A 25,841-nucleotide genomic window follows, 5' to 3' on the forward strand; every position below is an offset into this window, starting at 1 on the left:
ACTCCTGAGTTGGCAAAAACAAATTTAAATGTAACTGGAAAATATTAGTAAAATAAATTTACAAAAATACAACAAAAATAATGTTGATTTATGGCTTTCCAAGTCAAGACGCAGCTGCAGAGTCTGTTTCTATTTGACTCTGACACCACTGATCTAGATTTTACAGATGGGGAAACTGAGACCAAGAGCAGGGAAGGGACTAGTTCAAGGTTGCCCAGGTAGTAATGGGGAGAGGATGCATGTGCATCTAGGTCCTCTGACTCCAGCTCCCATCTTCTTCCCATGAAATGACACTTAAGATTTGCATCCAACCAAAGCAAGGGCTCTTAGTGAGGTCCACAACTCCCAAGGGTCTGGTGGGTGGATCTCACAGGGTCTGTGAACTTGGATGGGAAGAAAAGATTTTTGTGCTTAATAGTCTCTGACTGACACTGAGCATTTCGTTTAATGATTTCAAAACGTGGTTGTGAGGAATCCCTAGACTTCCCCAGACTAACTGCCCAAGAGGGGACTGTCCTTGCATAATCCATTCCTCTCATTTGACAGAGGAGGAAACTGAGTCCCAGAGAAGTGAGGTGAGTTGAATTGTGAATTATTATGGTCACGGCTACGTCGAAGAATTTCTAAGATCTTCTTCATTAGTACCAAAGGAATATCTATGTTTTTCCAGGCAATTACTGGGTCAAGTGATTCACTCACCTGAACGCTGCCCATTCCCCTCTTTCCGGGGCTGGAGGCTTCCCAGCCCAGTCTCATGACCTGTCCCCCCAGCTCTGGGTTTTTTTTGGGAAGCAGCAGTGGCTTAATTCCTGACTCTTGATCCATTTCAGAGTTGAGCACCCAGCCGCAGGCTACAGGAAGCTTTTTGAAACCGTGGAAGAGGTGTCTTCACCGCTCCCAGCTCACGTCCGAGGTGCGTGCCCCCACTGTCCCCTCCCCGCTGACGCCAGGGCATGCGGGAAAGAAGGAAGGCACCCGGGCATTTTGGGAGGGGCACATTGTCTCTGACCTGGCTACTCTTTCTTAGTTCAGCAGTCGAAGAAGAGACCATTTGTCATAGAAGTGATCTCGAAGGGACATCATAATGGGATTAACAGAGTCTCTGGGGAACGCTTTGGATTGAGAAGCAGGACCGAGGGGTCACAGATTTAGAGGGTCCTTAAAGCTCATCCGGAACAACCTTATCTTTTTACAAAAGAGTAAACTGAGGCCGGGGCGGTGAGGAGCAGTGCCCAAAGTCATGCAAGACAGTGAAGTGGACAGATACAGACTGTTAGCATCATTAAGCCCCACGTCCAGACGAGGAGGGCACATGCCAGGTGGGCGGTGGGATTTCTAATGTCAGTTAGCGGGCCCTGGATGCGGTGGGAGATGGGGCCATGCGGGGCTGTGGGAGGAGCCGCGGGAGGAGCTGCGGGGGTCATTAGGGGTCCTGAAGAAGGGCCAGCCTCATACACTGAACAGCTGAGAGATCCTGCGCCGGTCACTTAACTTCTGCAGCCTCAGGCTCCAGATGGGTAAAGTGAAACTGATCCGCACAGAACGTCGGCGCCAGGACCGCAAAGGTTACAGACCTAAACCCCTGTAAAAGCTAGCTGTTCTATCATCATCCGTACTGTAGCAGGGCTTGCTTTGTAGCTTCGTGGCACTGGCCAAGTCATTCACCTTCCATGGGCTTGATTATCTTCATATGTGAAATATAAAATGGAATTAAAATGCCCATTTCACAAATGAGTCTGGGAAATGGGCTGGATTTGTAACCAGAGGACCTAAGTTCAAATCCTGGCTTCTCTCCACGACCTCCCTGGGTCTCTGCATCTTTATCTGGAAAAGAAGGGGGCAGGCTGAGTAGGCAGATTCCTTCCATCTCTCAATCTGGGAGCCTGTCTAGAGAATCCTGGGATGCTTGCCCAGCCCCCTTTCAGAAGCTGTGATGGAGACCAGCTGAATCGATGTCTGTGGAAACCCTGGGTAAATAGCAGGGTTCCCTGCAAACATCCCAGCAGGGCCAGGTCCACAGAGAAGTCAGGGCTCCCCTTTACCTGGATGAGGCCACAGGAGCCCCAGGGGAAGTGCTGTCTTCCTAGGAAACAAAGACCTTGCCTCTTCAAATTTGTGAGCATCACATGAACTTTACCCCCAACCAAAGGGCACCAGCAACAATGGCTGCCATTGAGAGAGTCAAGGAGACCTAGGTTCAAATACCATGTTGGCCTCTGGCTTATTAACTCCTTGTGTGACCCTGGGCAAGTCATTTTTCAAGCATCTTTTAAAAATTATTTTTATTTTTTAAATAATAAAAAATTTTTTAGCATTTTTTTAAAGTTTTAAATTCCAAATTCTATCCCTCTCTCTCATTCCCACTTTCCGAGATGGTAAGCATAGAGGTTATGTGTGTGTAATCATATAATAAATTTCCACATTAGTCATTTTGTACAAGAAGAGTCAAGAAAACTAACAAAGAAGGAAGGAAGGGAGGGAGGGAGGAAGGGAGGGAGGGAGGGAGAAGAAAGTGAAAAAAGAGGTCAATATGTATTCAGTCTATCAGTTTATTAGTTCTTTATCTGGAGGCAGATAGCATGTTTTGTTCTAAGTCCTCTGGGACTGTCTTCGATCATTGTTAAGTCATTCACAGTTCATCATACAAAACTGCTGTTACTGCATATGAAGTTCTCCTGGTTTTGTTCATTTCACTTTGAATCAGTTCATGTCTTTCCAAGTTTTTTCTGAAATCATCCTTCTTGTGATTTCTTATGGCACAATAATAGTCCATCACAATCATAGACCTCAACTTGTTCAGCCATTACCCAGTTCTTGGGCATTCCCTAAATTTCTAATTCTTAGCCACCACAGAAAGAGCTGCTATAAAAGTTTTGTACAATAGGTTCTTAACCCCCGCCACCTTTTTTTTTTATCTCTTTGGGGTATAGACCTAGCAGAGGTATTACTACATCAAAGGGTATGCACAGTTTTATAGCCCTCTGCTCATAGTTCCAAACTGCTCTCCAGAATTGTTGGATTAGCTCAGTATTCTACCAGTAATGCATTCATTAGTGTCCCAGTTTTCCCATGTCACCTCCAATATTTATCATCTTCTGTATTTAACACATTAACCAATCTGATAGGTGTGATGTGGTATCTCAGTTCTTTTCATTTGCATTTCTGTAGTCCAAAGTGATTTAGAGCATTTTTATATGACCATAGATGGCTTTGATTTCTCTGAAAACTGCCTGTTCATATACTTTGACCATTTATCAATTGTGGAATGACTTGTATTCCTACAAATCTGATTCAGTTCTCTATATATTTGAAAAATGAGGCCTTCATCAGAGATACTTGCTGAAAAAAATTTTTTTCCAGAATTTTCTTCTTTCCTTCTAATTCTGGTTGCATAGGTTTTGTTTGTGCAAAACTTTTTTGACTTTATATAATCCAAATGATCTATTTTACATTTCATAATGCTTTTTATATCTTGTTTTGTCCTAAATGCTTTCCTTATCCATAGACTGGACCATGCTCTCCTGCTTTGCTTATGGTATCACTGTTTATGCATAAATCACATACCCATTTTGACCTTATCTTGGTATGCAGTTTTAGATATTAGTCTATACCTAGTTTCTGCCACACTGGTTTTTTACTTTCCCAGCAGTTTTTGTCAAATAGTGAGTTTTTGTCCCCAAAGCCTGGATCACTGAGTTTATCAGTCATTTACTATAATGTATTGTGTACCTAATCTGTTCCACTGATTCACACTGTTTCTTAGAAAGTACCAGATTGTTTTGAAAATGACCACTTTATAAAACAGTTTGAGATCTAACATAGCTAGACCACATTCCTTCACACTTTTTGCATTGATTCCCTTGATACCTTTAACCTTTATTCTTTCATATGAACTTTATTATTTTTTCTAGTTCTATATTTTTTGCATTTTGATTGGCATAGCATTGAATAAATAGATTAATTTATGCAAAATCATCATTTTCATAATATTGGCTTGGCCTACCCATATGCAATTAATATTTTTTCCAATTGTTTCAATTTGACTTTGTGTGAAAGTATTTCCTAGCTGTGTTCATAGTTCCTGGGTTTGTCTTGGCACTGGGCACAATGATTCTGGGCAAGTCATTTCACCTGAATCTCAGTTTCCTCAGCTGGCCAATGGATAAAGCGCCTTCTGGGAGGGGGCAGATTTAGGATTGTGTCTCAGTAGGGAACAAATAGTGAGAAAAGGGCTGTCAATGCAGTTCAGCACCTGCTCTGAAGATGGAAACTTTCCATAGCTGCCTGGGTCTCACAGCCGGCTATAAGCAGGAGGCAGGACTTGAACCCAGATCTGCCTGAATATCAGGTACTCTCTATATCTACTGCCCTTTGCCTCTTCAGGAATGAGAACCTGATGGAGATAATCACTGCACTTCCCTAATGTGGTTGTCATGGGGCTGAAATAAGATAAGGCACATACAGGGTTCTGCAAGCCTTGAAGCACTGATAAAAAGGGTTCTGGGTTTGAATCCTGACTCTTATTTTTGCTACATTGGACAAGCCAAAAGACCTTCTTTAGGTCTCAGTTTTCTCATCTGTCAAATGAGGCGCTTGGACCAGACAGGCCTCTGAGGTCCCATTCCGTTCTGTCTCTCCCATCCTGTTCTTCGTCCTCCGCCTCCTGCCAAGCGAAGGTGGGCTCTATGCTCCTTTGAAACATCCACAATACCTGAGGCCGTAAGCAGATCCACTTTCCCCACTGCCCTGCACTGCCCCTTCTCTGGAGGGCAGACCTTCACCCTGACAGAGGGGTGCACAGACTACCCTCTCGCTTTGCCCAGACTGCTATAGGAGGGTTCCCTGATGTGCCATGTAAAACCTGTCCCCACACCCCACGTTTTGGTCATGTCTTATTTTGGGGGCCCACCATCCTCATTTTGGAATTCTAACTCTGGCCTTCCATGCTTCTGGGACCTCAGGGCACCACTCCACAGCTGCCTCCTGCCTGTCAGTGAGCCAGCCAAGGGTAAGAAAGGGTCCCGAGCCCACTTGTGGGGATCCCTCCCAGCACACCATGTGTCTCTCCCTTCCCACTACTGATGGGCAGTCCCGCTTCACCGATCTGCCATGGTCAGGTACCACCATCCCAGCCCCAAGGGCTCAGCAGGTCAATCAGTCAATGAAAGATAAACATCTATTAAGCACCTACTGTATGCCAGGCACAGGGATCCAAAAAAAGAGGCAAAAGACAGTCTGTGCTCCAGGAGCTCACATTCTAGTCTAAAATGGGTCACCAGCTTTGTCGTGAGCAGGGACTCAGTGCGGTTTGCCCTTGTCCCCCTTCCTCATAGGCAGAATCCCGCCATGGCTCACGGGCAGCCTCCTTCGATGTGGGCCTGGTCTGTTTGAAGTTGGAAGTGAGCCGTTTTACCATCTGTTTGATGGCCAAGCCCTTCTGCATAAGTTTGACTTTAAGGAAGGCCAGGTCACGTATCATAGAAGGTAAGTGAGTGTGGAAAGCAGAGATACTCACAAGCAGGTGGGAGGGCCCCAGGCCTGGAGTCAGGAGGGAAGCCCTGAGTTCAAATCCAACCTCAGACACTTACTAGCTGTGTGACCCTGGCCAAGTCACTTCACCACTGCCTGCCTCAGTTTCCTCAAGGATAAAATAGGGATAATAATAGTGCCTACCTCGTGCAGTTATAACAAGGATCAAATCAGATAAAACTGTAAAGGCTCAGCACATAGTAAGTAGGTGCTATGTAAATGCTTATTCCCTTCCTTTCTTCTCCTACATTTGGAACTTGAAGTAACTTTAGAGGCCATAGAGTCTGACTTCCTCATTTTAAGAATGGGGAAGCTGAGGCACACAGTAGGCCAGCGGTTTCCTATGAGTTATATAGCTAGGTAAGTGTTTGGGTAAGATTTGAACCTGCTCCACATCCAGGGCCTGACCACTCTGCATCAGCTCTGCCTGGACATCTGTGGTGGTCACTGTCCCACTTTGCTTCTCATCTGCCTTCCTGGGCCTGGGACAAGAGTGTGTAAATGGATCTGACCAGAACACACCTAGGGGTGCAATGGGTGGTGGGGTGGAGGTGATCTCTGGGGATTCCCCCCTCCTCCCTGCTCAGAAAGCAGAAACTCAAAGGTTTGGGTTTCCCCTTTAAATGATTTTTTCTTATCATTATAAGAAGAGCGGGCGTTTATATGGTGTATTAAGGTGTACAGCACTTCACATTTGCTGTTTCATTTATCCTCACAATATCCCTGGGAGGTAGGTGGATATTATTATCATTGTCACCCCCTTTTTACAGTTGAAGAAACTGAGGCAGATAGAGGTCTAGTAACTTGCCTAGGGTCCCACAGGCAGTGAATGCTTGTGGACAGATTTTCTCCAAAATTTTTCCAACTGTAATAGAGCCTTAGTGGGAAAATGAATGTCCACTAGTGTCTAGGGCCCATGGAAAGCAAGGGGGCCATTTTGTGTCTGCTGTTCAGCCTCGTGAAAGGCCGCCTTTACCGAAAAGGCAGAGGCAGGGAGAAAACGCTTTCCCAAAGTCACTCACTCTCACCCTGAGAGTCCTGCCCTCCAGCCTGATACAGTGCAATGGTACTGGCTTCTGCAGGCAGAGGCCCTGAGTTTGAGCCTTTGTTCTGATGCCCACAAGCAGCATGACTCCACAGGTCACTGAACTTCCCAAACCCTTTGCCTGAGTTTCTTCTCCACTAAATAAGAGGCCAGTGAGTTAGATGGTCCCTCAGTCCCTCCTCTCTCCTGGGCAATTTTCTGCCATGACCCCCCAGAACCATGGCAGGTGCTGTTGTAGCACAGACCAGCAGCTCCACAGCCAGCTCAATGGAAAGAAGAAACTTTCAGAACAGATCAGTAAGAGGGAGGGAAGCAGCTCGCCTTGGAGTCAGGAAATCAGGCCTCAGACTCTTACCTTTCTGAGCCTCAGTGTCCTTATCTGTGAAATGGGAGCAAGAACAGAACTCTTACAGAGTCGTCAAGATCGGGTGAGATGACACAGGGGGCATTTTGTGAACCTGGAGGTGCCACATAAATGCCAGCCAATACCATTGTTATTGTCATTGCTCACACCCAGCATCGTCCTGCCTTAGAAGAGCCATGGGACCCAGCACATCACTTACTTGTCCCGAACCCAAGTCGCCTCATCCCTAGAATGGTGTCACAGCACCTCCCTCAGAGCGTTGTCATAAAGTCCTAATACAATCATTGATGTTAAGTATATGACAAAGTTCAAAATGACATGTAGATCTGGGCTCTTAGTCTTGTTAGCTTTTTATATGTACAAGGCACGGCCCTATTTTGTGTGTGAGTGTGTGGATGGGGAGTTTGTTTGGATCAGGATCCACAATGTCGTCTCAGCTTCAAATCTTAATCTTACAGAGTTGTCTAGAGCCTGGAGCAGTTGAGTTACTTGACTTGCCCAGGGTCACACAGCTACTGCATCTGAGGCAGGACTAGAACCCTGGACTTCCTAACTCCAAGGCCAACCTTCTCTAACCTCTCCTCCCCCCTCTCCAAGCCTCTCTCTATTTGTCAAAGAAAATGATGCGAAAAGATTCAGAACCAAAGCAAAAAGCCTGTGTAGGGAAAGCAAATAGAGACCCTGGCAAATGTGAGCAACACAGAGGCAAGAAGGCCCATCCCTGGGAAAGCCCAGAAAATAGCTTTGCTCAAGAGAGAAGAATTGAAGACTGACTGAGACTAAGGGAAAATAACAAATAAATGCATTCTTTGGTGTAAAGAGAAGGAAAGTAAGGGAAGAAGGTCCCTGACACACTGGGTGAGGCCCTGGTAGTGGATGGAAAGGAAGGTGCCCACAAGGTACCCAGAAGGGCAGCATCCATGACCTTGTTCTGTATCATAGAGGGAAGGATTCGGAGTATGGAGGCATCAAGGCCAGGACCATCCAGGCTGCCTCTTCCTCCCCAGGGCCCTTCTGTAGGAGCCACGATTAAAGATTCCAATTCAATTCAATTCCAATAAGCATTTATGAGCTCCTACTTTGTGCTAGACATTGTGTTGGACATTAGGGACCACAGACAAAAATGCCCTCAAGAAGCTTATATTCTAGTGAAGGAAAACAAGATGTTTGCATGTTCTGTGAGTCCTCCCACAACTGCTGCCTTGGGGCAGAAATGAAAAGGTTCCTGCCCTATTGGAGGAAAGCTACCCGTGGGCAGGTAAAGCATATACCTGATAATTTGAAGAGAGGGACCACTACCAACCTAGGAGATCAGGAAGGACTCCCCACAGGATATGGCTCATCGTCTGGGCTACGAAGGAAGCCGTGAGTCTCAAACTCAACAAATCCCAAACAGGACTCATCTTCCTAAAAGTCTTCCTAAAGTCCCTTTTCTGTGGAGGGAGTCACTGTCCTTCCGGTCACCCAGGCCTCATCTCTGACTTCTCTCTGTCTCACCATCCAGAGCCCATTAGTCGCTAAATCTTAGTGGTTCCACCTTTCCCGGCATCGCTCATGTCTGTCCTTTCTCTCTGCTCCCATGGATGCTACCTTAACTCAGGCCCTGATCTCCCCTCACCGGGAGCATTGAATCAGCCCCCTGACCCGGCTCTCCTTCAGCCCATACTCCTCATGGATCTGCCAAAAGAATGTTCCTACAACGCAAATTTGACCCCATCACTTCCTTCTAGAGGCCCTTCATTGGCTTCCTGTTGCCTTGCCTCCAGGATGACACAAATTTCTCCCCTTCCCGTTCTGACTCGGTGGCCATTGTTAAGGAATGCTCCCTTAGAGGAAGGTGCTGTCGGCTAAGTGAAGCTCTTGGCTCTCCAAGTGTCGGATCTGATTCCAGGGGCTGGTCCGAATTGGTCCTTCTTTCTAACTCGAAGGGGGATCCCAAGGGAGGCCTTTCAGGGTCACGTCGGTGCGCGCATCTCGGCCAATGAACTTCTCTCCCTTCTCTAGGTTCATCCGCACGGATGCCTATGTAAGAGCCATGACAGAGAAAAGAATCGTCTTGACGGAATTCGGCACCTGCGCCTTCCCTGATCCGTGCAAAAACATCTTCTCCAGGTGACTGGGACAGCGCGCGACTCTTCTGTTCTTCCTTGGCTTTACTGATCTCACTCAAGGGAGAACCGCGAGACTCACCCTTCACTTGCTTCTGTAGGTTTTTTTCTTACTTTCGAGGAGTGGAGGTCACGGACAATGCCCTTGTTAACATCTACCCCGTGGGAGAAGATTACTATGCCTGCACTGAGACGAACTTCATAACCAAGATCAACCCTGACACTCTGGAGACAATCAAGCAGGTAGAATTGTGTGCTTTCGGTTAAGTCATTCTTTGCTTGTTTAAAACTGTGAAATCATCTCCACGGACAGCTCCCAGTGAGGAAATTCCCTCTCCTTAAACAGATTGGCAGTTTATATGTAGCTTATAATTTGAGAGAGATGGCTGGGTCACCAAGAAGTTGAAAGAGCTGTCCAAGGTACCCCAGCAAGTATGAGCCAGAGGAAGGATTTGAATTCAGGTCTTCCTGACTATGAGAAGCAGGCCTCTATTTATTATGCAACAATGTTCTAGGGGAAATTGCTAATTCAATAGCAAATATACAAATCCATTAAAAATGACTTCAAGGGGAAGCTAGATGTCTCAGTGAGTGGAGCACTGGCCTTGGAGTCAGGAGGACCTGAGTTCAAATCCAGCCTCAGACACTTATCGCAAAAACTAGCCATGTGACCTTGGGCAAGTCACTTAACTCCAATTGTCTTCCAAAAAGCAAAAAATAAAAATAAAACAAACTTCAAAAAAGGAAAGATTTAATTCTTTACAGGATACTAAAAAATCCAAGACCAATGAGCTTTCTTGTGGGAATTGGGGAATCTTTCCTGGGCTCAAGGGTTCTACCAACAGCATCACATAGGATCTACTCATAAGTTCAGAAATGGGAAGACCCTCATAGACCATCTAGTTCAATACCCTTATTTTAGAAATTAAAAAAAAACTAAAGCAAAGAAAATTTAAGTGACATGAGAGAAATCACTGATGTACTAAGCATCAAAGATTGGATTTGAAAACAAGGTTACCATTTAACCATAGAAGTTAGAACTTAGAATGAAATGGCAGGTCTGAAAGTGTGAAATAGGTCCAGTCATTGTACTGTTCCAGGAAGACAGTCTTAAAAGATATCCCAGCTCTAAGTATAATACTCTCTCCACTGTACCATGGTCTGACTTTTCTGCCAAATAGCACTGATGGTTACTGCTTCATAACATAATATAGAAGATGATCTGGGCTGGCGCCGAGGCCCAGAAGACGCAGGGGTGTGCAGAGGCCCTGACAAGGCCTGATCAATGTAGCGGCAAATTGACCCATTAACCACAAGGGCCATTGCCAGGCCTATCACTGCAGGGCTGGTACTGGATGGAGCTGGCTACAGAACCCACAAAATGACAGAGAGAAGCTAACCTCCCGCTGAAGACAGCCCAGCAGGCTGGCAAGGAAGCAGCCAGAGCAGCACTCTGGGAGCCAAGCCCAGCCTTGCTTGAGCCCGAGGTTTTAGCCTCAGGGTGGCCTGACCAGTCCCCTTCTGGAGGGACTTCAGATCACCAGCAGCTGTGGTGGTTTACAGAAGTATCAATGCGTAGATACTAAGGACAAAGTGAGATGTCAGTGCAGTGTGGACTTTGGGACCTGGGAATTCGAGAGAGTGGTTGGCCTTTGCCCCCCCCCCTTGCACCAGCAAAGAAGAGGCTGAGGCATGGCAGCCATGCAGCTATCACCATGTGGCTGCTTCAGAGCTCCTGGCCTGCAGATTGCAGGGGGACCAAGCAACCAGTCTGAGGGGTAATCACTCTCACTTTAACCTGCTTGGGTCTGAATTGTGGTCTAGGGTGGAGGTACTGGGGAGCATGACCACTTTGCCAGAGCATGGGGAGGCCTCAGAGAAGGCACCCAACTAATACCTCTGGCAGCTGAGAAAACCCCAGCAATTGGGATGAAGCCTCCTCTCCCCCACCCCCAGGAGAGTTCCACTGTGGCAAAAAGCTCAGAAGTCAAGTAATTGAGTGACAACATGAGCAAATGAGGGAAGCAAGGCAAGCACAGTAATCCAAGTTTGGACTCCTTTTTAGGGGACAAAAAGGATCAAAGCATGGAACAGGAGGAAGAAAGCAAAGTCAGAACTCCTGCACCAGAAGCTTCCAAGAAAAGAATAAGCTGCTTACAGGCCATAGAAGAGCTTAAGAAGGATTTTGAAAATCAAATAAGAGAAATGGAGGAAAAATTGGGAAGAGAAATGAGAGATGCAAGAAAATTATGAAATGAGAGTCAACAACCTGATTGAAGAAAATAACACCTTAAAAAATAGACTAACTAAAATGGCAAAAGAGGCTCAAAAAGCCAATGAGGAAAAGAATGCCTTAAAAATTCGAATTTGCCAGATGGAAAAAGAATCTCAAAAACTCACTGAAGACAATCATTCCTTCAGAATTAGATTGGAGCAAATGGACGCTAGTGACTTTATGAGAAATCAAGATGCTGTTAAACAGACCCAAACAAATGAAAAAATAGAAGGCAATGTGAAATATCTCATTGAAAAAAACACTGACCTGGAAAATAGATCCAGGAGAGATCATTTAAAAATTATTGGACTACCTGAAAGCCATGATCAAAACAAGAACCTAGAAATCATCCTCCAAGAAATTCTCAAGGAAAATTGCCCTGAAGTTTTAGAACCAGAGGGCAAAATAGAGGTTGAAAGAATCCATTGATCACCTCCTGGAAAAGATCCCAAAAAGAAAACTCCTAGAAATATTATAGCCAGGTTCAGGAGTTCCCAGATCAAGGAGAAAATATTACAAGTGACCAAGAAGAAACATTTGAATACTGTGGAAACACAATCAGGTAACACAGGACGTGGCACTTTCCACACTGAGGGATCGAAGGGCTTGGAATATTATATTCTGGAGGTCAAAGGAGATGGAATTACAACCAAGAATTTCCTACCCAGCAAAACTGAGTGTCATGTTTCAGGGGGAAATATGGTCATTCAGTGGAATAGAGGACTTTCAAGCATTCTTGATGAAAAAAACAGAGGTGAAAAGAAAATTTGACATTCAGTTACAAGAAGCAAGAGAAGTAAGAGAAGGTAAACAGGGAAAAAAAATCATAAGCTACTTATCAAAGTTCAGCTACCTACATTCATACACAGAAAAACAATAATTATAACTTATGAAACTTTTCTCAGTATGAGAATAGTTGAAGGGAATAGAAATGTGTATATATATATGTATGTATATACATATGTATTCATACATATATATGTCTATATAAGAGGGTATATGGGTATATGAATGCATATGTGAAAATGTGTACATATATATACAGGTATACATAGACAGAAGGTACAGGACCAGTTGAATAGGAAGGGATGATACTTAAAAGGTAAAGTTAAGAGGAATATAATGAGAGAATATGGGGAGAGATAGAATGGGGTAAATTATCTCATATAGAAGAGGCAAGAGAAAACTGTTAAAATGGAGGGCAAGAGCAGGAAGGCAAAAGGGAATGAGTCCACCCTATTCTAAAAGAATTTGGCTTAGGGAGGGAATCATATACACACTAAATATGGTACCTCACCCTACAGGAGAGTAGGGGGGAAGGGGATGAGAGGGGGGATGATGGAAGGGAGGGCAGGCTATGGGGGAGGTAAGTTGCAAGCACCCACTTTTGAAAAGGGACAGGATCAAAGTAAAGAATAGAACTAGTGGAGGGTGGGATGTGATGGAGGGAAATATAGTCAGTCTATCACAATATATACACTATGGTAATGTTTTGCATAGCTACACATGTACAGCCTATGTTGAATTGTTTGTCTTCTCAGTAAGGATGGGTGACAAGGGAGGTAGGGAAGGAATCTGGAATTCAAAGATTTAAAATAAAATGTTTAAAAATATTTATTATTGTTGTTGTTATTATTTTACATGTAACTGGGAAATAAGATATATAGGCACTGGGGCATAGAGATCCACCATGCTCTACTGTAAAGTTGGAGGGGGGGATTGAGAAAGACATAGGAGAGAGAAGATTGGGGGAAGGGATATTCAGTGGCATCGCTGTTTTGGGGTGGTGGGTAGGGGGGAAATGGGGAGAAAATTTGTAAGTCAAAATCTTGGGGAAGTGAATGATGTAAACTAAAAAAAAAAAGAAAAGAAAGTAGGTCAGTTCATTAAAAAAAAAAAACAATATAAAGTCTAGATGGCTTATTACTCTTCCACTCCACTTTTTTTTTCATTTTCATTATTTCCCTTGAGGTTCTAAACCTCTTGTTTCTCCAGATCTATTCTGTTACTATCTTGTCGGGTTCCAGAAAGTAGAGTTTGACTTGCATTGGCTTAGTAACCCATGGCATTCCCTTTCCTGTAGGTCGACCTTTGCAACTACGTCTCAGTCAATGGTGCATCAGCTCACCCCCACATCGAAAATGATGGAACTGTTTATAACATTGGCAACTGCTTTGGAAAGAACTTTTCTATTGCTTATAACATTGTCCGGATTCCTCCTTTACAAGCAGGTACACCCACAAGCTGAATCTTTCCTTAATTAAACTTGCCCAGGTGGGAGAAATGAGTCAGGTGCATGGGGTGATGGAATCTATTTCTGTTGTCTTGGGCCTGGGGCTGGGCACTTTTCAGAATCACGAGCCTCCTTTGATTTCCTGGAGGACTCAGTGGCTTCACTTGAAATTTGTTGTTGAATTGAAGTTTCAATTCAATTCAATCAGCATTATTATGGATTAACTAAGTGCTGGCGACTGTGTTCGGTGCTGGACATATAAAGTAAAAAAGAAAATAGCTCCTCCACTCAAGGAGCTTAAATTCTGTTGCTTAGGAGAAGGTAAGTACAAGGTGATGCAAAGAATTTCAAGAGAGGGAGGGGCTCATCACTGGGGGATCTGGGAAGGCAGAAATCCTATGAGGCAGAGCTGTGGCCCACGGATACTTCCTGTACATGGTGGAGCATCAGCACAATAGAACTGTGTGTTTGGGGACCAGCTTTGGGACTGGTCTGACTGGACTAGAGAGTGCATGGAGAGAAGTCATAGCAGTAATACTGGAGAGATCAAGGGAAGTCACATTCGAGAAGGGAAGGATTTAAATGCCAGGCTACCTAGGGAGCCATTGAAGACTTTTGAGTGGGATGGAGGAAGGGAGGAATTCAGGTCAGATCCGTATTTTAAGGATGTCCCCTTGGCTGTTGTGTGAGAAATGGACTGGAGAAGAAGACACTGAGGGCAGGGAAGCCAAGGAGAGGTTGATTAGGATAGTACCAATGGAGGTGAGCCGGCATTAAGACGGTCTGAGGAGAAAGAAGAAAACAGATGTGAGGAAAGTTGAGACTAAAGTCTTAGTAAGCAGCAAGTGGCTTTGACCCAGAATAAGCTCTCTAAAACACAAACTTAAAATGTACTTTTCTTCACACATGGTTTTAAATTCTCAAAATGATTTCTTCACAAGAGATTCTGAAACAGCCTTGTGGACATGACTTTATTTTAGACAAAGAAGACCCAATAAGCAAGTCTGAGGTGGTCGTCCAGTTCCCTTGCAGTGATCGGCTGAAGCCATCTTACGTCCACAGGTAGGTAATTCAAGAGTCCTCCTCAGTATCCCAGAGGGAAAAGGGAGCAGTTGTAGCATCTTTCTTGCCTTGAATCCAACCTGAATGCAGTATTTCCCTGTAGTCAATTACATTTAAATGTATGTGACTTTGGTAGGTCCTTCCTCTCCAAGTAAACTCCATGAGTGTGTGTTTATTTCTGCCCATGTGAACACAGTTTTGGGCTGACTCCAAATTACATCGTGTTCGTGGAAACGCCCGTCAAAATTAACCTGCTCAAGTTCCTCTCCTCCTGGACCCTCTGGGGAGCCAACTACATGGACTGCTTTGAGTCCAATGAAACCATGGGGGTAGGTGCCATCCTCACTAAGCCGAGCACTTTGGAGGGTTGTGGTGGGGCACCTTCCAACACTCTTCCCGCTTTCCAAGGTGTGGCTTCACGTGGCTGATAAAAAACGAGGCAAATACCTCAACAACAAATACCGAACGTCCTCCTTTAACCTCTTTCATCACATTAATACATATGAAGAGGGCAACTTCCTGATTGTGGATCTCTGCTGCTGGAAAGGGTATGGACAGAAAGGTGTTGGGGGATTGTCGCCATGCCTGGGCCCCATGCCTGTCCAAGGGGTCCTGAAAGCTTGGGATTCTCTCTCTAGAGCTGAAATCTCCTCATCCACCCCAGGCCCTCTCTCCCCCATAGTCCCTGAACTGATTGCAATCTATATTTTGAATATTATTTCAATCTGATTGGTTCCTTTTGTAATCTTATGTACTTTATTTTATTGATTTAATAACACAATTCTGAGGAGGGCTCTACAGGCTTCCCCAGACTTTTACCAAAGGAATCCAGGACACAAAATAGGTTAAGAACACTTGATCTCACTCAACCATCACACTTGACAGATGAGGAAACTGAGACCCATGGAAGTTCAGTGTCTTAGCAATACTGTAAGGTCATTGAGCTGGAAGGAACCTGAGGAGCCATTTTGTCCAACCCTCTCATTTTACAGATCAGGGAACTGAGTTCCAGTAACCACATTCACCTTCCAGTCATTTACCCTGAAGGTTAATTTCTTCAGGTAGACAGAACTGTTTTCCTAGAGACATCCCCGAAAGGTGTTACTTTTGCAGCTGGTACCCTAAGTGCCCTTCGTTAGCTATGTAGAACAGCAGATAGAGAGCTGGGCACCCAATTTCAGATTCTGCCTCAGACACTGACCTGCTGGGTGACCCCATAGCTGCTCCCAGGCTCAGCTTCTCTTCTGTTAAAAAGGGATAATATACCTTTTAGGCTGTTGTGAAGATCAAGTTAAATAACCCACATAAAGAATGTTGCAAGCCTTCAGATGCTATGGAATTATCAGCTAGATTCCTAGAATGGTTTGCTCTCTGTTTTCTTCCATGACAGCTCATTTTGGTGCATGGCAGTAAGGGGGAAGGGAGAAGGGCCATGAGACAGAAGTAGAACTCAGACTTGGCAGGGGATTGTGCACCTGTCATCCAAAAATAAACCTAGCTAAATCTGGAGACATTAGTATCCAGGAGGCTGTCCACTGGGATTGTTTTGGCCATAGCAGCTCATGAAGACTCTGTATTAGGGTCTAGAGAAAATTAAAAGTGTGTTGTCCAGGGGGGCATCATCCCCATGGCCCTGTGCCAGCTCCATGTTGCAGAATACGGCCCTCCCTCTGCATCTTAGAGTCAGTGGTCACGTCAGACATTGCCTGTAACTTCTTCCAAGGTGGTTCAGTAAGTCAAGAAGACTTGATCTCCTCTTGTGCCCTCCGACACCTTCATGCCCAGCCACACACCCCTCTCAGTCTCAGTTTTGTTTCTGTGAAAAGGGGACAAAACCAGCCCCTGCTTCACTGGGCACATGTGAGGCTGGACAAGGGACTTCATGCACTTGGTGAAGCCGGAAGTACCTGTCACATGTTTGCTCACGTTGGAATCTTCCCTTGACAGATTTGAGTTCGTTTATAATTACTTGTATTTAGCCAATTTACGGGAGAACTGGGAGGAGGTGAAAAGAAATGCCACAAAGGCTCCCCAGCCTGAAGTACGGAGATACGTCCTTCCCTTGGCTATCGACAAGGTAAGTCACCCGAGCAGCTCCAAGTGTCAGGTCAGCTGGCTTCCCTCCCCAGGGGGACAGAGTGGAAGTGGCCCTGAACTTCATTGGGTCATAGGCAGAGATGCAGTGAACTGAGCCCAGGGGCCTCCAAGGCTCATGGCCTGTGCTGGCTTGGGCAAGCCATGCACTTAGGCCTCACCTACCAAGTCCCCTGCCTTGGGGAGAGCTTCCCAGCTTTGCGTTTGTCCAGTCTGTCTCCTAATAACCACGCACAGATATCCCACTGGAGAATGGCTTTCTGCCTATTCCAATAGTCTTTTCATTTCTTTCTATGTTACATTTGGTGCTAACCCCATGAGCCCCTTCCTGTTCCTTTTGTGAAGAAAGTGTTCAGGGGGCCCTGGGTGAGGCTTCCAGAAGTCATTCTACAAACCCTTGGCGTCTCTCATTCCTTACTCCTCAGCTGTATTTTCTAACATGTTGGAATGGGATGTCTCCATCACCTATTCCCACCTTTGCATTGTAGTCACCAAGTATAAAAGTATATTTTGACTTAATTTGGAAATCACACACCTGTGGAATCACAAAATCAGGAAGCAACCTTGAATTGGGAACAAGGCAGAGGATGTTAGAATTACATTTCCTTTTATGTTCAATTTCCTTGTCGTCTTCTTTCATGAACCCAGAGTGGGTACAGACTTTTAGAAAGTACTTGAAACTAAGTTTCCTCACCACCTTTGGCTCTGATGTGACTGATGGGATCCTAAATGTGGACTAGAAGGTGATTTCCCAGTTTCCAATGGCCCTACCAGTCATAGCCCTACCTGTGCTTAGATACTTGGGGGAAAGAAAATGAAGAGAATGAGCCATTTGCTAAGAAGTCACATGGAAAAATGGCCCTCAGATGCATTGCAAGGTACAGTGTAAACAGGTTACATATACAGCACATGTAATGGACACAGAATAAATTACAAAATACACATGCAATCCCATTTGAGTTTCAAATAACCCTCTGAGGTAGGAGCTTTCCATTTTATCTCCCCCCGTTTTTCCCATGAGCAAGCTGAGGTCCCGGGTAGTAAAGGGACAGCTGGTGGTTGGGGATTGGGAGCTGGGCCTGGAGTCAGGGACAGGTGTTCAGATCCTGCCAGAGACACTTGCTGGCTGGGAGGCTCAGTTTCCTCAGCTGTGAAAAGAGAGGGTTGGACTTGGCCTCTGAGGTGGCTTCTAACTTTAAATGTTTCTTCTGTGATCATATGACATAGGTAAGGAATGTCAGAGACAGGATTTAAACCCAGATCTGCCTACCTCCAAATCTAGCACCTTAGTGCTCTGTCTGTCTCGACTCTCTCTCCCCACACAGAAACATATGTATTGATACATTTACATATATAGCTGTATACATGTATATGTACCTATGTGTGTATACATGCAATACACATACATGTATGATACAATACAAATACATATACATAATTATAGTTCTCTCAAATATATTCTATATGGATATATATATGTATATACATAGTACCCAAGAAGATTCTTATGGAACCTACTGTTATAATAAGACTTCTCTCTAGCCTCCTAGGCTTTAGGGAGCTTAGGGGGACTTTTGAGATGGCTAAGTGGCTGAACGCAGTGTTAGCCTTGGAATCAGGAAGACCTAAGTTTGAAACCTGTCTCAGACACTTAGTGTCTATGTGGCTTTGGACAAGTCACTTTACCTCTGTCTGTCTTAACTTCTTCATCTGCAAAATGGCCATAATAACAGCACCTCCCTCACAGGACTGTTGTGAAGATCAAATGAGCTGATCTTTGTGAAATGCTTTGAAGCTCTCATGTCCTTGGACAAAGGCTAGCTCTTCTTTTGAGGCCACTTAGTCCCAGCCCTCCATCTTCCCTGCTCATGCCTCCCACTCCTGTGTTGTTTTTATCACCACATCTTAGGCAGCCTCAATGCTTCCTGGTAGACTAGCAAGAGGACCACACGTGAGATCAGCCTCCCTAGGTTCCAGTCCTGCCTTGGGCACTCCCTGGCTGGGGGGGCCATGGAGAGACCCTCAACTTCCTCATCAGTAAAATGGGGACAATAATACATCTATGCTTCTTTCTGCCTCCCAGTGCTATAGTGAGGCTAACATTTAAGCAAACCTCAGGAATGGATGTTATCATCATAGTTTGGGCATATGTGCATAAGGCCACAATGGCACTGGGAGGCAAAGGAGCCAAGCCCAGAACCACCCACCATTTTGTTTCTCTCAGTGGCTTTTGTCATCTTTCTCCTAGGCTGATACAGGCAAGAACTTGGTCAGTCTGCCCAACACCACAGCTGCCGCCATCCTCTGTAGTGATGAGACCATCTGGCTGGAGCCGGAAGTCCTCTTCTCTGGGCCCCGCCAAGGTGAGGAGACACCTGGGAGCTCCATCTGCACCAACATTTAACTCCACAAACACTTGCTCTGTGCTCGGCCCTGTGCCAGGCTTGGGAATGCAAAGACAAGAGGGAAGCCTCTCCTGCCCTCAGACAGCTTTCGGTCTCCCGGTCACTTCCTTGAGATGTGTCCAGCTTGTTCATGTCTCATTCAAGTCAAGACTTGGCCATTTGCCAACTGTTCGACCCCCTCCAGCCCCTCAATTTCATCTTCCAAATTAGCATCACACTCAAACTCCATCATGGAGAAGGTGCCTTAGAAACGTGAGTCACTGCTGGACAGTCCTAGAAAGACAGGCCTCAGAAGCCATGCAAGGGTGCAAGCTCCTCATTTTACAAATGAAAACAACAACAAAAAAATTCCAGGCTCAGATCCCACAGGTAACAAGCTTTAGGTCCAGGGTGTGAACCTGAGTCCTCTGTCTCCAGTCAGGCTCCTTCTACAGGACCACTCACATATTTTGCCTTTACTTTTCTGAAAAGACTTATAGATCTGGAATTAGATCACCTGAGCCTAAATCTCAGCTCTGTCCCTGACTCCCCGAGTGACCTTGAGCAGGTCATTTTATCTCTTTGGATTTCATTTCTCCATCTGCAAAATGAGGGGATTGGAATCATCATCGTTGGAGTTGGGGAATAATTTTACAATATGTGGCACTTTTTTGGACTTGTTCCCATCTCCCAAAGTCTGAGTAATTGGAATTTTCTCAGTCTTCTTTGTTTAAATGGTTACTTTGTTTACTGGATGAAACAAGTTAATAGGAGCCTCCTGGGAAAAGGCGGTGAAATTACAATTCTAACTTTAGTTGAGAATTCTCATTTGGATCAGCTTTTTATTATGAAGCCCAGTTCTGCACAGAATTCCACTTCACAGCCATGTCTGAGGCCCTTTGCAAAGCCAGCTGTCCCCCAGGTGCTGCCCCCTCCCACTTTCTAGCAGCGTGCCTTTAGAATGGAATCTCCTCAAGGTCAGAGACTGGCTGACCTTCCTCTCTTTGTAATCCCACCATACAGCACAGTTCCTGGCACAGAGAGAGTGATTAAAAATGTTCCTTCATTGTTTTCACTCATTCTTATGTTGCTTTTTTTTCCAGCTTTTGAGTTTCCCCAAATCAATTACCAGAAGTATGGTGGGAAGCCCTACATGTATGCATATGGACTTGGACTGAACCATTTTGTTCCCGACAGGGTAATCAGTGCTAATATTGGGAAAGTTGTTAGCTCTTTTATTCAAGGAAAACCAGCCTTGTTCACAGGCATGTTTCTCGTCTTCTCTGATCGTGCAGCTCTGTAAGCTGAATGTCACAACTAAAGAAATGTGGTTGTGGCAGGAGCCAAACTCCTATCCATCCGAGCCCATCTTCGTGTCCCACCCAGATGCCCGGGAGGAAGATGATGGTAATGAAGACAAGAAGCATCCTTCCTGGGCTCTCGTTTTCAGGTCTACACTTGAGGGAGCCAGTCACTCCTCCCTTTGTAGTCAGAATAACTCTTAGCACTCCAGGAACAAGGGTGGTTTTCCACGTGGGGGAAGGGTCTGTTTTAGGAAGGACATGGGAGAGTGGGTGAGCAGCCAGAGGAGGACAGCCAGGATCTGACGGCCCTTGAAGCTCCACCATTGGAAGCATCTGCGGGGATTTAACCTAGAGAAGAGAGGCCTTGGGGGAGTGTCATGGCTGTGGGAGTAAGCAGAGGGGCCGTGGCCCCCAGAGGCAAAGCTAGCCTCAATGGGTTGGTACTGCAGCCAGGAGGAGGAGAGTGGGGGAACGAGGGGGTGTCCCTGGGAAAGTCACTGCCCTTCTCAGTATTACTATGTGTCATGAGAATGACAGCCCCTCGCTCTTGGCAAAGCTCAAGGTGCTGCCTGGCTGGTAGTGATTGAAGCGAGGGCGGTGATGCCTGTTCAGTCCTGATGACCCCCAAAGATAGGGGAAGCACATCTCACTTATGGACACCGGATCTGATTATTAGGAAGTCTTACGTGAGGATGCCTCTTGTTATAAAAGGGTGCTCTCGTCCTAGGTTGTACATAAACAGCTAGGTGGTGTGGTGGGTAGAGCCCTGGGCTGGCAGTCAGGAAGACAGCTTCCCGAGATCACTTACTAGCTGCATGACCCTGGGCAAGTCACTGAACCCTATTGGCCTCAGTTGCCTCATCTTTAAGATGACCAAGAGAAGGAAATGGCAAACCTGTTAAGTGCCTTTGCCAAGAAAACCCTGGATTTAGGATTCAGGGAGTCATACACAACTGAAATGACCACACCAGGCTGCATACGTGCTTCATATTCAGGCCCGGGCTGGACTGAGTGGTCTCTGAGGTCCCTCCCAACTCAGAAAGTCTGTGACTTGGGAAGGCTAGGTGGTGCAGTGAATAGAGCACAAGCCCTGGAATCAGGAGGACCTGAGTTTAAATTCAGCTTCAGACACTTAACACTTACTAGCTGTGTGACCTTGGGCAAGTCACTTAACCCCAATTGCCTTCCAAAAAAAAAAAAAGAAAGAAAGTCTGTGACTCTATCCAACAGTCCCAAACCAAACTCCCCATGTCAGGTGAGAGCCCCTTCTCACAGGCTGGGAAAGCCCTCCAGGATTTCCTGGTTCTGCCTCCCACCCCTCTCAATGCCTTCCTTCTGTCAATCCTTGTTCCATCATCCTGGGTATACTCACTTTGTATACTTGTTTGCCTGTTGTCTCTGCATCAGAAGGTAAGCACCTAGAGGGCAGGGCCTGTCTTTCATCTCTTTTTGTGTCCCCAGTGCTTAGCACAAGGCCTCGCACACAGTGGGAGGTTAATAAATACTCATTGGTTTATTGTTGAGATGAATGAGACTAGTGAGGTCTAGCTCGTGACTCGGGCAGCTCAGGAGCAAAGCCCAGGCGTCCAGCCCCAGCCCCGGCCTCATGCAGCCAAGTGCGCAGAGTGGACAGCAGGGCCCAGCAGGGGAAGGCCAAGGAGGGCTGGGCCTGGGGACCCTCTCTGTGGCTTTTCCTTTGGCCAGGTGTGGAAGGCAAGCATCCACCCCTCCATTCACAAGCATTTACGAGGCACTTTCTTGTGCCCAGAATTCACAGTGCACTTTCAGACTGCCCTGCAGATATTCTTGTCTCCTCGGCTCCCCATGATGCCCTGGGGGGTCAGTGGTACAAACCTGACGTCGGTTTCCCAGATGAGGCCATGCTCATGGCAGCTGTTTTCTCTGGTGCTTGGGTGCTGACCCAGGCTGTCTATGATGCACTCCACAGTCTGTTCTTTTTCTTAACAAAAGAGTGAGATCAAGTCAGACGCTGTTAGAATAGGAAGAGCATCATTGACCACAAGCGTCCCCCCGGTCTTGCCATCCCCTTTCTGTGGCTCGAGGAGGTCCTCCCACAGCAGCCTCAGCCCTTTGCCCCCTGCTCCACGTCCCCTTGGGCTTCACCAGGAGCCACATCTCACGTGTTTCCCACTGTATCACAATGATACATACTCTGCCCCACACCTGAGTCTTATGGCTCTGGTGATTCTCAAAGGCCTTTGACCAAGTGACTGCAGGGGAAGGAGCCACACAAAAAGACCCCAGTCTGGGATGCTGCGGAGTCCTTTGTTACCCAAAGCCATGGTCCTTAGCAGCTGGGCTCCATGACAGCACTCATGGGCCCTGCCAAGGGGCACCACAGGGCACAGAGCACGGGGCCTGGACCCAGGAAGACATATGTTCAAGCCCAGCCTCAGTTTCCTCACCTGTAAAATGAACATAATCATAGCACCCACCTTCTAGAATCGAATGAGAAATGGAAAAGCTCAGCACAGGCTTCGCACATAGTAGGTGCTATATATGTGTTTATTATGAATGTTTGCTGTTATTCAGACCCAACCGTGTGAGCACAGGCAGCTCATTCTGCCTTGTTGAGCCGCCATCCGTCATCTGTAAAATGGGGCTAATAAAACAGACATTTCACCAGCAAATTGTAAGGATCAACTGAGACCATGTAGGTAAGCAGTAATGATAGCTCTGCCCTGAAGTTTACACGACAGCCCTCGGAGACAGGCACCTGATCTCCATCTTACAGCTGAGGCAGCTGAGACAGATGGGGCAAAGTGACTTGTCCAGGTTCACACAGGTAAAAAGTGTCTGAGGCTGGATTTGAACTCAGGTCTTCCTGTTTCTGCAGGGAGGCAGAGAACATTGGTGATCTGTAACCCAGCCCTAACCAACTCTCCCTGCTTTTTGCCTTTGATTGCCAGGAGTGGTTCTGAGCATAGTGGTGAGCCCCGGGGTGGGGCAAAAGCCTGCTTACCTCCTGGTCCTCAATGCCAAGGACATGACCGAAGTTGCGAGGGCCGAAGTGGAAATCAACATCCCAGTCACCTTCCATGGACTGTTCAGAAAATCCTGACCCTGGTCCTTCTTCACCCCCAGCAACCCAACCTAGTTCAGCCCTATGGGCCACGCCCGGCGACCCAGCCTAGTGTCCCCACGGCCGGTCCCATCCTCCTTCTGCTCCCATCGTCCCACCCAGCTGAGCAGAGGGAGCCTGACTGATCTTCACCACAAGCTCCCAGAATGGCCCAAAGCTTTCCAGTCAATGTTGGGGGTCTTATACCATACTGGGCTCTTTACTGCCTTCAAAAAGACCACCCTGGGGATCCCAGAAAAGACTTCCTATATTGGGCACACTTAGATGGTGTGAGTGTGGACATCATTAAAATGATTCCAGGTACAAAAGTGTGTTTAGCAAATCTGTGTTCACTCTTCTTTTTGTTGGTCTGAGATCCATGTTCTGGGGGCCGCTGATTTGTGTGGAGTTTTGATAATGAGTCCCAGATCCCTGGTGGGGGAAGCCCCTCTACCCCCTTGATTCTGGAGCTAATGGCCTTAACCTGGAAATGGTGGTTCCCAAACCCCCCATCATGGTCACCTCTAATTATGATATGGTGACAGACAAGTGCCTCCATTTTTGCATTTGTTCTCTTTATTTAAACTTTATTTTTTTAATTAACAAAAATGGATTTTTCTCTCCTTCCAACCTCCTCATTATTTATGAAAAGAGAGATAAAAACGAAACCTTTGTAAGAAATATGTATAGTCAAGGAATCAAGAGAAGCAAATTTCTGAGCTGGCCTGTCCCGTTCTGGACTCTGAGTCTATAACTTCCCAGTCAGGAGGGAGGCGGCATCCTTCATCACTGGTCCTCCACAATCCTGGCTGGCCATTGTGCAGTCACTCCCTTGTTCATAGGACAGCTTCTCAACTGCTGGCTCCGCTGACTGCTGGGCTGCTTGAGTGGGTCCAACCTCAGGGCTGGGTCCTCATTGTACTGGTAGAATCTGGTAGGTCCTTGTGGGATTCTTCCAATCTTTTGAAGATCACAAAGTGATCACCTGTTCTCTTCTGTCTCTGAAAATCATCCTTCTGAGATCAGGAAAGAAGAAACACACAGGGCCCGAGAGATAGCAAGGACAATGTGTTCAGTGGGGAGAGAAGCGGGCTGGTGATGGACCTCATGCCATGGCTCTCACCCCACTCCCACCTCCTCTGTGGGGGGCTTACGGAATCACATGGTGCTTCTTGGCTACGGTCCACAAGGGAGGAGAGAATTCCTCCATTTTCTGTTCCAGCCTTTGTACACACACTCACTTCTGGCTCAGGAGCCAATTAAAAGTATTTCTATGACCATCCAACAAGATGATAGGAAACAGAGGGTACCTTCACATGCTTTGGATCATGGCGGGAGAAGGCACCTCCATCACACACTTCCAAGGCAGGTTCTAAGCCATAGTGCATGTGCTCTAAGGCCTGGGACCCCGTTGGCCAGAATCCCCATTGAACAGATGATAAAACAGATGCCTAAAAAGCTGAAGGACCCACTAGGGTCACACAACTAGTAAGTGTCAGAGTCAGGAATCAAGCCCCGGTCCTTGGGGCTCTAAGTGAACTCTTTCTCCACCAAGATACTCTCCCTTTGCTAGGAAGCCGTACAGTGTGCCTGTGTTTTCTTTCATGTGCCATGAGCATTCTTAGTAAACTTCTGTTTCTGAGTTTTGCTCAATTTGTTCAGTTTCAGGAAATCAACACCAAGTCATCTGATGGTTGTAAAAAACAAAAAGTCCCTCCAAGTCTTTGTTTGCACAGTATTTCATACATGCAACATCACTTCTAGTTACAGTGGAGAATGGGCTGCTGCTGACAGGTGAGAAGCTGGCGGTCCTTCTGTTTGATGATTCCTAAGCACTATGCAATCACCTGGACACAGAGGAAACTCAAGATATCAAAGCTGGAAATGAATGAATCCACAGAATTATACAGAATGACTTTCTTTGAATTGCTGTCCTTTGGCAGTTTGGAGAGTTGGGACAGAGTTTATTCTAAAGCTTATTAAATACAGCACAGTGAGGTGAACAGAAAGCTGCTCTCAGAGCCAGGAAGGCCTTGGTTCAAGTTCTATCTCTGACAGATATTAGCTGTTTGACCCTGGGCAAGTCACTTCACCTCTTAGAGCTCAAGCCAACACTTTAAGACAGTGCAAAGAAGGTGACAAACTGAATTGGTAAAGGGAGATTCCCCACCAGGGAGTTCCACACACCCTATGAGTCTCCGTTCCTAGCCATTATTAAAACACTGAGCTTTAGTAATGATGATGAAGAAGAAAAGAGAAGAGGAGGAGGAGGAGGAAGAAGAAGAAGAAGAAGAAGAAGAAGAAGAAGAAGAAGAAGAAGAAGAAGAAGAAGAAGAAGAAGAAGAAGAAGAAGAAGAAGAA

At 46.1% G+C, this 25,841-nt stretch overlaps 1 protein-coding gene and 1 pseudogene across 1 annotated transcript; one reads left to right on the forward strand and one right to left on the reverse strand.

Moving 5' to 3' along the window:
* Nucleotides 1-447: 447 nt before the first annotated feature.
* LOC138164775 (retinoid isomerohydrolase) lies at nt 448-23,617 on the forward strand. Its single transcript, XM_069092733.1, has 14 exons — nt 448-460; nt 833-913; nt 5,334-5,484; nt 8,943-9,050; nt 9,148-9,289; nt 13,405-13,552; nt 14,535-14,616; nt 14,813-14,945; nt 15,025-15,164; nt 16,564-16,693; nt 18,959-19,073; nt 20,198-20,292; nt 20,390-20,501; nt 23,329-23,617. The coding sequence occupies exons 1-14, from the start codon at nt 448-450 to the stop codon at nt 23,478-23,480; spliced, it is 1,602 nt and encodes a 533-aa protein (XP_068948834.1). The 3' UTR covers nt 23,481-23,617.
* A 1,623-nt stretch (nt 23,618-25,240) lies between these two features.
* Nucleotides 25,241-25,841, reverse strand: part of LOC138164737 (methylcrotonoyl-CoA carboxylase beta chain, mitochondrial-like) — a 47,954-nt pseudogene continuing 47,353 nt past the window's right edge.

The sequence above is a fragment of the Petaurus breviceps genome, unplaced genomic scaffold, assembly GCF_028583685.1.
Source record: "Petaurus breviceps papuanus isolate PSGF00001 unplaced genomic scaffold, PetGlider_PUasm1.0 207, whole genome shotgun sequence".
Taxonomy (NCBI): Eukaryota; Metazoa; Chordata; class Mammalia; order Diprotodontia; family Petauridae; genus Petaurus; species Petaurus breviceps.